Source organism: Camelus ferus, chromosome 32 (assembly GCF_009834535.1).
Source record: "Camelus ferus isolate YT-003-E chromosome 32, BCGSAC_Cfer_1.0, whole genome shotgun sequence".
NCBI classification, from domain to species: domain Eukaryota; kingdom Metazoa; phylum Chordata; class Mammalia; order Artiodactyla; family Camelidae; genus Camelus; species Camelus ferus.
Genome location: NC_045727.1, coordinates 4,613,717 through 4,626,379, shown reverse-complemented (window position 1 = coordinate 4,626,379; position 12,663 = coordinate 4,613,717). Strand labels below are relative to the sequence as shown.

Sequence of the window (12,663 nt, the reverse complement as noted above, 5' to 3'; positions counted from 1 at the left end):
TCTAACTCCTCCCCAAGACCACTCACACCTTTGGGTCTGGACCCTGTCTTACTTTGTGTCCCTAGAATGTAGCACAGTGCCTAACATTTAATTGACAATAATAACAGTTGATAATGATAATGACCATGTCTCTCTCTGTGCTGGGTCCTGGCCTTGGCATTTACTTCCTCCCCTACCTGTGAGGTGTGACTCTGGCAGTTTCATCTTACAGTTGAGGCGGCTGTGGCTAGGCACATTGTGAGCACTCAGTAAGTGTTCATTGTTCAGGGAAGGAATGTAGCTCAGAGAGGTTAAGTAACTTGCCCCACAAGAAAGGCAATATGAGAAGTTGAACTCATCTGCTGTAGAGTTTGGGCTCTTTGTGCTACAACTTTCTGCCTTTCAACCAAAGTTGAACTGAATGGTTAGAGTTACCGTCTGTGGAATGAGTGCCCTGGGAGTGATCACATCCAGGACTTAAGTAGGCTGTTGCATCTGTTCTCTCAGTCAACTGTGCCTTTCCTGGAGAACAGGGACTAAGTCTTATTCACCTTGCATCTCCGGAGCAAATAGGAGGTGCTCAGTAATTGTTCAATGAGTAAAATGAGCAGATAGATGCCAAACTGACTTCATTTCTTATCACTAATGCAGACAGTTGAGACTATTGTCTATATTTATTTAAAATAGAGTTATAAGCCTGAGAGTTAAACCGATGTTAAATCTTGGAACATGGTTGGCATTTGAAGTAACGTCAGTATCCTCTGTGTTGTTGCTAAAACTTTGATGTTGTCTAAGAAAGTAGTGTTGTCACTAGCTAGGTAGATACATTGGAACAATTTGGGGGTAGCTTAAGCCAATCAGGAGCTGTCAACTTTCTAGATTTCTCGGCAGTGTAAGTTTCGTAAGTTTCAAAGTGTGGTTATAGCAACTAAATGATTTTTTAAAAAACTTTTGAGATAGACAAAACAAGTCTGGAAAAAAAGTTAAAATGGAATGAGTTCAGGGGTCAGAAGAAACCTTAGGAAAACTAGTGACTCACCCAAAGAGATGGAGTAACTGAAGGTCATTCTTACTGTTCCCTGAAGGCATCTGACTTTCTCTAATTGTTTTTATTGGGGGATTTTCAGTTCTGCTCCTATTCTTGGATTTAAAAAAAAAAAAAAAGAAAACCAAAAAACCTAGCCAGCAGTTTTCTTGATTCTCATTTTCTCTCATTTGAAGTGCTTTTCTCTGGCAGTAAAAATTAGTACATAACTGCACATTTAATGTAAAGTGATGCAGGACTTACTCGTTATACTGACACTGAAGAATGTTTAGTATTAGAAACACATGCTCTTGTGTCTAATGTAGAGAGCTGGTGTTTGTCTTTTTCCTCCTGATGGACTTGGTGAGTTTGAACAGGCCCTAGTGTGCTAAGTTAGGATGTGTGTGTGCCTTTGTCATTTTCCTCCTTCCTCCTTCTCCCTCTTCTCTGGCCTTTTTGTTTTCCTTTTGCTTTCTCTTTTTTGCCTTCCTTCCATATTTATTAATTTTTGAGTTAGACTCTGAATTAGGTGCTGGGGATATAAAGAAAAATAAGATATAGTTTTTGTTTTTTAGATATAATTCTTTAATTTACTAAGGGAATTTCAGAAAGTACTGATTCTCTGAAACCTTGTTTTGAATAAATGTTTGATAAAACATATATGTATAGCAAATTTAGAATTAATACTTTTTTCCTATTAAAATGTAATTTGAATTAATCTCAAGAATCTTTTTATCTGTTGCTTGGCCCATTGTATGAGCTTTTATATTTTTTGTCAGGTAATTTTCATATATTATTCTTAGAGATAAATGTCAGTTTTATTTTGACTAGGAAACTTACTGAGTTCTCTTCTTGGACTTAACAGCATTAATGATAAACTGATGGAATTAATCAGAATTTACATGCCACACTAATGAAGTTTCCCTCCCCTTCGTGTGCAGGTGTGCCAGATGGTGCCAATGCCAGCCAATCACCTCCCTGTTGGCAGCACTATGAGTACTGTGCACCTTTCTTCAGATGGTACTTACTTCTACTGGATCTGGTCTCCTGCCAGTCTGAATGAGAAAACACCTAAGGGACATTCTGTCTTCATGGACATCTTTGAACTTGTGGTGAGTTTCACTTTCTCATCTGGTGTCTTTGCAGAGATGGCTTTACTTGCTTTCTTTTTATATTGGCTTACAAAGGACCTAAAGAAACTTGGAGTACTTAAACAGTTATTCACTCTTGCCTCAAAAATGATTTTTCACTTGGATGCCTTTGAAGGTTTCTTTGTTTGGAGTTGTATGACACAAATAAAGCCAAGCTTTTTGAAGGTTAATCCAGCAGCAGAGTGGAGATAACCGTCGTTAACGTGAAGACAGTGGGTTTTTAAGTAGAAGTGCTCATAGGCTTGGAAATTTGAAACAAAATTTCAGTGGCAAGATTGGGTCTGTAGATGGATATTGGGAATCTCTGGGAGAGATGACAGTTAAAATTGAGGGAAAGCATTCATTCATTAGGTATTATTTGAAAGCCTGCTGAAAGCCAGGCAGTGTGGTTTCAAGGTGGTGGGAATACAGTGACGGGCAAGGGGGACGGGATCTGTGCCCAGGTGGAGCTTGTATCCTGGCTGGTGGGTGGTGGTGGCTGAGAGACAAAATGTGAACCATAAGCAAGTGAGCATATAAATGGACAACATGATTTTAGGAAGTGAGGGAAGAGTAACAGCTGACCAGATGAAGAAATTGGGGAACAGGGGAGGGAGGAACATTCTAGGAGAAGAGACCACAAGTGCCAAAGCTCTGGGACAGGAGCGAGCATGTTTGTTTTAGGAAATGACCGTGGGCTAGAAGAGCTGGAATGCAGAGGAGAGACTGGGAACCACCGTAGTCTGATCTGCACTGTCCAGTGCAGTAGCCAGTAGCCACATGTGGCTATTTAAAGTTAAATTAATCAGAATGGAATACAAACAAAGCTTTAGTTGCTCAGCTGCATCAGCCACATTTCAAGTGCTCAGGAGCCACATGTGGCTGGCTAGTGGCTACCATATTGAACATCAACGATAGAAAACATTTACATCATTGAAGAAAGTTCTGTTGGACAGTAGTCTAGATAGTATTTGTAGAGACTTGTAAATGAAAAAATTGCCCCAAGGCATATCTGTGACAAAACCTTTTTTTCATGGTGTAACTTACGGCTTCCTTCTGGGAAGAAATTAGCATTCCTGAAGGGGAGAAAAAAAACGCAGAAGCATTTTCTAATAAACTTGAATGGGGTTAAAACTTGTTTTGGGAAAGCAGTCACCCATCCCGCCGGCTAACTGTCAGTCTGGTAAACTTTAACTGTACATTCTTTTCTTTTTCTATCTAATTTCTCAATATTCTTGAATCATTATCTTTTCTTATAAAATGTCTTAGCCAAAGTCTATCTTCGAATTGATCTGCTGGAGATTATACTGCTTAAACATGTGTTCATAATTAAGTGGTCAGAAAAGCCTTTCTTAACTCAATTAAAAAAATAAAAAATTAATTAATAAATTTTGACCAACTTAAAAAAAAGAAAAAAGAAAGGCCTTTCTTTTGTTTATTTGTTTTTAAACAGACTTACCAACTGATTAAAGGATTTAGGTCTTTGTCCTAAGAATAATGGGAAAACATTGAGTTCCCCCTTTCCCTGATATGCTTTTGTTAAATTAAAAAAAAAAATTGTATCAAAGAAAAACATGCACATGGATTAAACCTTCGGGTAGCACATCCATTCTCACAGTGACACGTGCCATCCCTGGCACTCTCCTCACAGACAGTTGTTTAATCGTGCCAGCTTTTCCTTCCACTGGTGGTTACCTTCATATCACTAAGTAAAAGGCTTACATTACTGTTTCTTGATCTGCTAACTCCATGTATTGTGTGTGTGTGTTTGTTTCATTGTTGTTGTTTTGTTTTTTGCTGTGATAGATAATTTGGCTCAATTCATCCTCTTATTTTTCTCTTCCTTCCTCCTAATGTATTTATTTCATTCATTTAAAGTCCTCTTTTGGAGGAGGAGATCTTTGTAACTGAAACCTTTATTGCTTGTTCCTCAGCTCTAGATAGTAGCTCTTGTCCCCCAGCCTTAGAAAATGGAGACAGTAGTGCCCCTTCCTGTCCTTCAGTGTGAGAAGAGCCAAAACTCAAAGTCTATATTCAGGGGAATCCCAAGAGGAAGGAAGGTGATTTCACCCCTACCAAGCCTTAAAGAGTCTCAAGGATTCAAGGCATCAGATATGGTGCAGAGCCCTTGTGAGACCAGGATGTAGACTGAAAGTTTATAAAGTGAACTATCATCCTCCTTCCTGGTGCACACAGCATTTGTGCTCAGATGCTGGCTGCCCAGGCAAAAGTCTAGACATTTCTTGTATTAAGAAACTGAATTACCCTGGAAAAAGACCCCAATATGCTGACTTTGTGGTTCATCCAAGGAAGACACTTGCTGCCCCAGTGAATCACCCACAGGTGATGTCTTCTTCTAGTAAGCAAGCCTCAGCCATGTGCATAGCATCCTGACTAGTGCTGAACTGTTTTAAAAATAGTAACAGTAAGAGCAGACATGAAAAAAAAAAAAAATCCCAAACAAACAAAACCCAAAGCTTTGGAGAGGCTGTGTATGGAGGGGAAAGGAATAGATTTTAAAAAGGTTGGCAAAATAGTGATAATGATTAAAGCCATGTGATGGGTACATGGGGAGCTCATTATACTATTCTTTCTTCTTTTGTGTACATTTAAAAATTACCCTAATAAAAAGTCTTAAATTTTTAAAGCAGACCATTGGGGATCTTTAGACAAATGAGGCACATCTCCAGTTTGGAAATTTAAAAATAAGAAAAAATATCAGAACAGCTAGTAGAAAGAGTAAAATAAAACTTCCTAAATAACTACTCTGTGAGACGTGAAGATGTGCATTCATAAAATAGAACAGATTGTTACGAGAAAAGAACTATCAGAATGAGAAAGAGCTTCTGGGAATTAAAACTATGATTGTCAAAATTTAAAAATTGATAAAGGGATTAAAGATAAGAGGAAATCTCCCAGAAAGTAGGACAGAGAGATAAAGAACAGTAAACGTGAGAGAGATAATAAGACATAGAGGAGTAATCCATCTAAAGTCTTACAAAGAGGAATTCCAGAAAGAGAACAGAGAAAATAAAGAGCAAGATAAGATCAAAAAAAAGGAAAAATGTCAGACTAAAGGACACTGATGCCCAGATTGAAAGGTATTTGACACAGCGAATGAAAAATGTACACACTGTAGCACATCATCTTAATTTCAGATTCTCAGGAATAAAGAGGATTCTAAAGCTTCTAGAATAAAATCATGCACAAATGATGAGGAATAGGAAAAGCATCAGGCTGCTCGATAGCATTACTGATGTGACAGTGGGGCCGTTCTTTCAAAATTCGGAGGGAAATCAATTTCTAACCCAGAAGTCAGTAGCTAACCAAAGTATCAATCAATTATAAAGACAACAAAGATATTTTTAGCCATATAATTATACAGTCAAAAGCCCATCCCTGCCCTGGAGGAAAATAGAACAACCAAAAGCCTCTGCCAGTGGCATGAAATAAAAAGTTGGGGAGGCAGGAGGCTGCTCTAGGTGAAAGGACAACCTTTGAATCACTTTTGGAGTCTGAATCAAACAAACCAATCGTTTAAAACAAAAAACTTTTTGGAGACAGTTTGAAATCTGATTATAAAATGAGTCTTTGATGAAACCAATGGTTTTCTTCTTGTATTTTTCAAGTATGATAATGGCCTTGTGGTTGTATAAGAATGTCTATATTTTTAGAGATGTGTAGTGAAGCATTCAGAAGTGCGATTACATGATGTCTGGGATGTGTTTTAAGATGCTGGAGCAAAAAGAGATGAGTGGGTTAAAAAGAGATGAGTGGCCACATCTAGATAATAGTTGTGTCTGGATGATGGATATAGGGAGGGTCACTATACTCTTCACTGTTTTTTGCATATGTTTGAAATTTTTCATCATAAAACAAGACATTTTTAAGCATCACTAGTTTAGCAGCTTCTAAAATGCTGACTTGGGAAGCTAAACATAGAGTATCTATCTGGCTTACTGCCTATGGTACTTCCACGGAAAGGAACACTGTGTAGCCATCAGAAAGCACGGACTGAAGTCGATTAATTTCCAAGTTATATTGTTTAGTACAAAAAGCTAGTTCTAAAACACTATGTGTAATCAGTACCTGATGTGTAATAAAAGTTGCGGTGGGGCACATGGGTTCTTTCTGGAGTTGTCCTTCTGCAGTAACAGCTTTCCTCTCTCATGGCTCATTCATCACAACATACAAATACACGAGAGGATATCCAGTCTTGAAAGACCAAAGACAACCCCTTTGATCCATACTTGCCTCCATTCTCCTGTCTTTGGCCCCCCTTTACAGCAATACTCTTGAAAGAGTTTATTCTTACTGTTTTATGGTCTTTCCTTTCATTTTCTTTGAATCCTCTCTAGTCAGTCTCATATCCTCACCATGCTACCAAAACAGCTCTTCCCAAGTTCGCCAGGGACTTCCTCGTTACTGAATTCAAGATCAACTCAGTCTTCTTTTTACTTGGCTTTTTAGCAGGATTTAACGTGGTTCTCACCCTCCTCTTCTTGGAGCTGTTTTCACTTGGACTTTGGGACACCCCCAGACGTCTCCTGTTTTTCCTGCCCAGCCTGTCTTCCCTGCCTCTCAGCAGTCGTGTGTGCCAGGACCTAGTTCTAGGACCCCTGCTTTCTGCTCTTTCTGCTCTTACTCTCTCGTTGATCTCATCCTATCTTACCATTTTGAACACCTCTATACAGGTGATGCTCAAATTTGCTTCTCAGCCAAAACTTGTCCCTGAAACCCTAGATGTGTATTGATGTGGATGTCTTTTTGTATATGCACAGAGTATGAGACTTTTCCAGTTGGAAGTCTGATTTGCCCCTCAAGCTAAATATACCCTCAACCAAACTCCTGATTTTACCCCAGACCTGCTTCTCCCACAGGCTTTCGCATTTCATTTAATGGCGTCTGTGTCCTTTAAGTGCTGGCTGGAGACCTTTGATGTCACTCTGGATTCTCTTTTTTTCCTTCCTAATTTCCATGTCCAGTCAGCACATGCTACCTGCTTTACTTTCAAAGTGTCTCCCAAATCACGTTAGCCTCTGTAAAGGTACCATGTGATTTGGGCCGCCTCTCACCCAGCTCTAGCCACAGCTGGCCTCCTTGCTGACACACAGACACACGGATTCTGCTCCCACCTCAAGGCCTTTGTGCTGGGATGCCGTCCCACAGATAACCACATGGCTTGTTCTCTCTATTTTTTTAAGTGTCTGCTCAAATATCACCTTAGCAGAAAGACCTTTCTGACCATTTTTTATAAATTATTTTATGTAAAATAAAATCTTGTCCCCACTTATCCCCCATATTCACAGATGTTTTTCTTCATGGCTCTTATTACTACCCATTTATTTGCTTATTTATTGACTGTCTCCCTTGCCTAGAATGTCAGCTCCGGGAGGGCAGGGATTTTGTTTTCTTTTGTTGACCACAGGATCCCCAGCACCTAGAACAATGCCTGGCACACAGTAGGTGCTCACTAAATATTTGTTGGATGAATGGAAACATCACAAGAAACTGGCAGCACTGATTGCCTCTGGGGAGGGAGGATGGAGGGGCAAGCAGTGCCTTCCACCATTCATCTTTGTATGTGTTTTAAAAGTTTAAAAACAGGCTATAAAAATTAAATTTTTATAAAATTGTATAAATTTTTTATAAGAAGGAAAACTTGGTTAAGCATTGAATTCTCTTCAGAGGTTAAGATTGAGACCAGAAGAGGTCTTTTGGATGGAGAATGTGGAGGCTGTTGGTGGTCACCGTAGCAAAAGCTCTTGTAGGTGAGAGTAAGGGCTGGAAGACGGATGGAGTTGGTTGAGGAGTAAGGTGGAGAGGACGATGCAGAAGGATAGATAATTCTCTCCAGAAGTTTGTCATGAAAAAAAAAAGACATCTGCAGGAGGTAGTAGACTGGGGACATTGAAGTATTTTCAACTTCCTTAAAAAATATTTATATTCTTCATTTTCGTTGATATATCCTGAGAAAACATTGGTTCCATGGATAAATTAGAATGAAGGAAACTTTGTTAAAGCAGTTTCACTCAATTATTTGAAACACTTCCAAGTAACATGCAAAAAATCACATGCCAATATATTATCAAAAATAAACTAACATTTGACAATTCAGTTATTTCTTAATTCCATTGAAAGCCAAGATTTTTAAACCATTTGACATTCAATAGGATTTTTCACCCAGTTATTAGAATCGTTCAGTTTCTTAGTTTTAGGCTCATCTATGTTTTCACAGATGGCAAGATTTCCTTCTTATGGCTGAGTCCTTTACTTTGCTGATCCATGAAAACTTTTGGTTTCTAAATAGTATAAATATTTGCCACATAAATGTGGCTAATGATTATCATTGGAAAGAATTTGCTATGAATTGTGATTTCACCCAGATACTTGGAAGTATTGATAAGTTTCTCTCCCAATTTAGTGGTAGTTGTATTGTTTTAATGTTTTAGAAATATTGTTTTTTAAAAAAGATAATATATTCACATAGTTAATAACACTGAAAATGGTACAGAAGTCTCTCGCCTACCGGCCTCCCAAGCCCAGTTTCCCTCCTGGAGGCAAGTAATGCTAACATTTTCTTCTGTATCCTTCCAAAGATATTACGAGCACATACGAACAAATACATACGTAAGTGTTTGGTTTTGTTTTTCTGTTGTTACACAAATGGTTTAAACATCGTGCCTTGCTCAAGTGGAGTGACGAGAGAGCTGAGTGACAAGAGGGAAAGTTGGAGAGGTAGCCAGCGCCACTTCTTGTAGGGCCTGGCAAGGTACTTGGAATTTATTTCAAGTGACATGGGAAGCTCTTGGGGAGCTTTGAGCAGGATCTGATTTTAAAAGTTCATCATAGCTTTTGGGTCAAGAATAGACTAAAGCAAGATTTCCAGATTCTTAAAGAGACTAAACAACTATAGAAGGGAGCATGTATTTTATAATCAGTAAAAGGTTAAATGTTAAAAACATACTTTTTGGCAGCTTGAAACTGCAGTGTTTTTCCATTGTGTCATTTTTCATGAAAAATCAGCCAAGCTTGGCCTACAAACTAGGCCTCTTGGTACCTAGGATTGAGGGAAGGTAAAGGATTGAAGGATTACCTAAACTGAAGAGGCAGCTGGAGTAGGGTCCAACTAGCTGTGCTTATCTCTCAAAATGATTTCTTATTAACTCAGAATGGAATTAGATAACTAATCGTTATATAAGGTAGAGGATGGTCTTAAAGTATATTTAATAGTTACACTGTTAACGTGGAACAGCCTCTAACATTTGGATCCTAGAATTTCTGTGACTCTTGGGGTATCTGCCGCTGCTCGGCAGACCGCCTACAAAACTGACTTCGAGCAACAACGAGTTTTGGGTGAACTGGGCTCAGCTGGGTGGTTCTTCTCCACGAGGTGAGGCTGAGGTCACAGCCGCAGCTTCCCTCCGCTTGGGGCTTGAATGGGCCTGTAACATTTCAAGTGGCCTCTTACCTTCCAGAGTCTCTCTCCACGTGGGGTCAGTAATCCAGGTTGAGCCTCTTGATAACACAGAGGCAGGCTTTCAGATGGGAGCTTTTCAGGAGGACAAGTGCTTATCAAGCCTCTACTTGCATCATGCTTTCTACTGGCCACGCCCAGAGTCTGTGGCACCAGGGCCACCAGTGTGACAGTCTGCTGCTTGGAGTCACAGACCTTGTGAAACTCTAAGACACTTAGAATTCTGGCCTTCAAGACTACAGAATGGCTGGGGCATGGAATTTTCCTGCTTGATTGGTTACTTCTATACTGGGCACATCCCAGCTTGAGAATCTTCGGTGACTTTTTTACCTTTCCAGGGCACATGTTTTGCATCCTCACTTCTGTTTTGTTCTGAGAGTTCTTCCTGCCCCCATGCGCTTTCTATAAACTGCTGTTCTTTAGATAGATTCTGTGACAATTTTAGTGCTGTTTTATTCTGTCTCTTTCTAAATACATGGTCAGTATGGTAATGGACATACTAGGTCCCTTCCCCTCTTCACCCTACAGGTTTATTATTTCCTTTAAATTATGATCTGGGTGACTGAGATGCCCTTCATTCATCCAGTATTAATCCAGTACCTTGCCTGGGTAACAGGGTAATAAGCCTTTGTTTTCAAGGTGCTTACATTAGTGTGTGGGGAGTTAGGGATTAAGAAAGTAAACAACAAGAGCAAAATAATTTCAGCTAGTGATAAATGCTGGGGAGAAAATAAAACAGGATAATGCAAAAGAGAGTGAGGGGGGTGAAGGTGGGGAGCCACTCTGGTTTGCCTGGCAGACAGGGCCGTTCTGAGGAAGGGCATTTGAACTGAGATGTGCCATCCATCCTGACAGAGAGGGTGACCAGCCGTCCCTGTTTGTCTGGGCCCGAGCGATTCCTCGGGGCATGGGACTTTCAGTGCTAAAACCGGGATGATCCTAGTCAAATCAGAAAGGTTAGGTAGCGCAGGAAGAGGAAGCAGCAAGTACAGGTCTAGCCTTAGTAGGCAGCTTGGCATTTTGGAGGAGTGACAGAAGGCAGTGTGGCGGAAAGCCTGGTGGGAAAGGGGAACAGAGGCAGATGAGGAGGGGTGGTCAGTGCATGTCAGACCCTATGGGCCTTACTGGTAGGTTGGATTTTATTATAAGTGGGTTGTGAAGCTTCTGCAGATTTCAAACAGGGAAGGACGTGGTTTTATTTACCTTTGTGAATGATCGTTGGCTGGTGGGTGGAGAGTGAGGCATATAGGGGTCTAGGTGGAAACGGGGAGACCATTCAAGGCTGATTTGGTCATCGGGCTTAAGATAATGGTGACTGGGCCAGGGAGGCAGCCAGGAGGGAAGTTAGTCCCCACTAACTGTGCTGCTCCTTACTCCTCCCAGGCTCTTCCCCTCCTTTCTAAATCAGTACTAGCTTTTTCATCCCAAAGATTAAGATGAATCTAACCAGACGGTGGGGGTAAAGTTACATGGTGAAATGTGGATGTGTTAAATTTTAGGTGACAGTAGACTATTCTAGTCAAAATGCTGGGGAGTGGGAGGCAGTTAGAAAAGTAGGACTAGATCTTTGTAGCAAGGATGGGTCTCTATATAGAAACATGGGAGTTGCCACGGAGAGTTGGGGTTGGATTTGGGTGAGGGCACCGATTTGTTTATTCAGCAAGGCTTCAAGTATGTATTGCATGCCTCCTAAGTGCTAGAAATTTGGTGAACAAGCAGGCAGGATCCCTGCTGTCGGGGATCCGGCATTCAGTTGGGGTGGGGGAGGCAGAAGGGCAAACAATAAAGGAACTAATGAGTAAGATAATTTCAGAGAATGTTAGGTGCTGTGCAGATAACAAAACTGGCTGATGTGCTCTGGCTTGTGGGAGGTGGGTGGGTGGAGATTCTTCTTTAGATTGGTAATCATGGAAGGTCTCTTTGAGGAGGTGACATTCTACCTGAAACCTGAACAATGAGAAAGAGCCAGCTACACACAGAAGGATCCAGGGGCAGTGTTCCAGGCAGAGGTCTTGGATGCCAGAGGCTAGGTCTAATCCAGACAAACTCCCATTTAAGTAAGTGGAGATAGGAACCAGCAAATAAGAGGATAGCAAGGAGGGTAGGGACTGTTTTCGTTTTTGCTCATTAGCAGAGTACCTTACACACAGGTAAGTGTTCATGTTAAAAAGAAACAAACCAGGATTGCATTCTACCACTGAGACTGACAACCATGGCACAACCTACAACGGAAGTCAAGGAAAAGTTCGATGATTTTGATTTTAGGTTATTTGTGGACCATCAAGAATGTCCAGTTGTTAGAAGGGGCTGAGATAAGTAACTGCAAAGGGTTAAGAAGCTGGGGCGAGGGAATAGAAACAGCATTTTCGAACTCTCTAGGAAACCCCTTCGCTTATCGTTTGTGAATGTGTTGTAAAAGGCTCCTCCGGCAGGTCCAGCCCTCTCTGGGAATCCTGCCTGGCCGTGCTCCTGAATCTGTTCTCTTTCTCTTGCCCCTTCTCTGTTAACTGTCCTCTCACTTTGGACTCCTTTGCTTTTTATTTGCTTCTGGAAGCCTTGCCATTTTGTACTCCTTTTCTCTCTTAAGTCCTGCCCACCTGTTTTTGAGACTCCAGCCAGATCTAGGAATTGGGTCTGAAGGGGGCAGTGAATACAGAGGCTGCATGAGACATATTTGAGACATTTGACAATGAATGGAAGTGGAGAAGAGGGATGATGCTGCAATGGGCTACCAAGGTTTTCTTTAGGATCTCAGAGACTTGTGAATATTCAAAATCGAGGAGAAGAAAATCAGTAGAGAGGGAGACCTTGACCATGAAGGGGCAGACAGCTGATAATTAAGGGAGCAGTCAGAGAGGAAGCAGAAGTGCTTCTTTCTTAAATAACACGAGGTGCAGTACTTCTTCCTCTGAATTCAGAGGAAAGGAAGAACATACGAGTTGGATACAAAGATTCTTGACTTGGAAGAAAGATGAGCGGGAGCAGCTTACAGTAAGTGGTCTGGATCTTTTTTAGCAATAAAGAAAACCAGGTGGTCTGCTTAAAGTCAGACT

The 12,663-nt window shown here is 40.7% G+C and overlaps 1 protein-coding gene across 11 annotated transcripts in view; it reads left to right on the top strand.

Annotated features, from left to right (window-relative positions):
• Window positions 1–12,663, top strand: part of HECTD4 (HECT domain E3 ubiquitin protein ligase 4) — a 165,778-nt gene that overhangs the window by 49,410 nt on the left and 103,705 nt on the right. For all 11 annotated transcript variants that reach the window (XM_032471594.1, XM_032471599.1, XM_032471595.1 and 8 more), the window contains exon 7: window positions 1,945–2,115. In XM_032471594.1, the coding sequence (XP_032327485.1) occupies window positions 1,945–2,115 (171 nt within the window). The remainder of the gene's footprint in view (window positions 1–1,944; window positions 2,116–12,663) is intronic.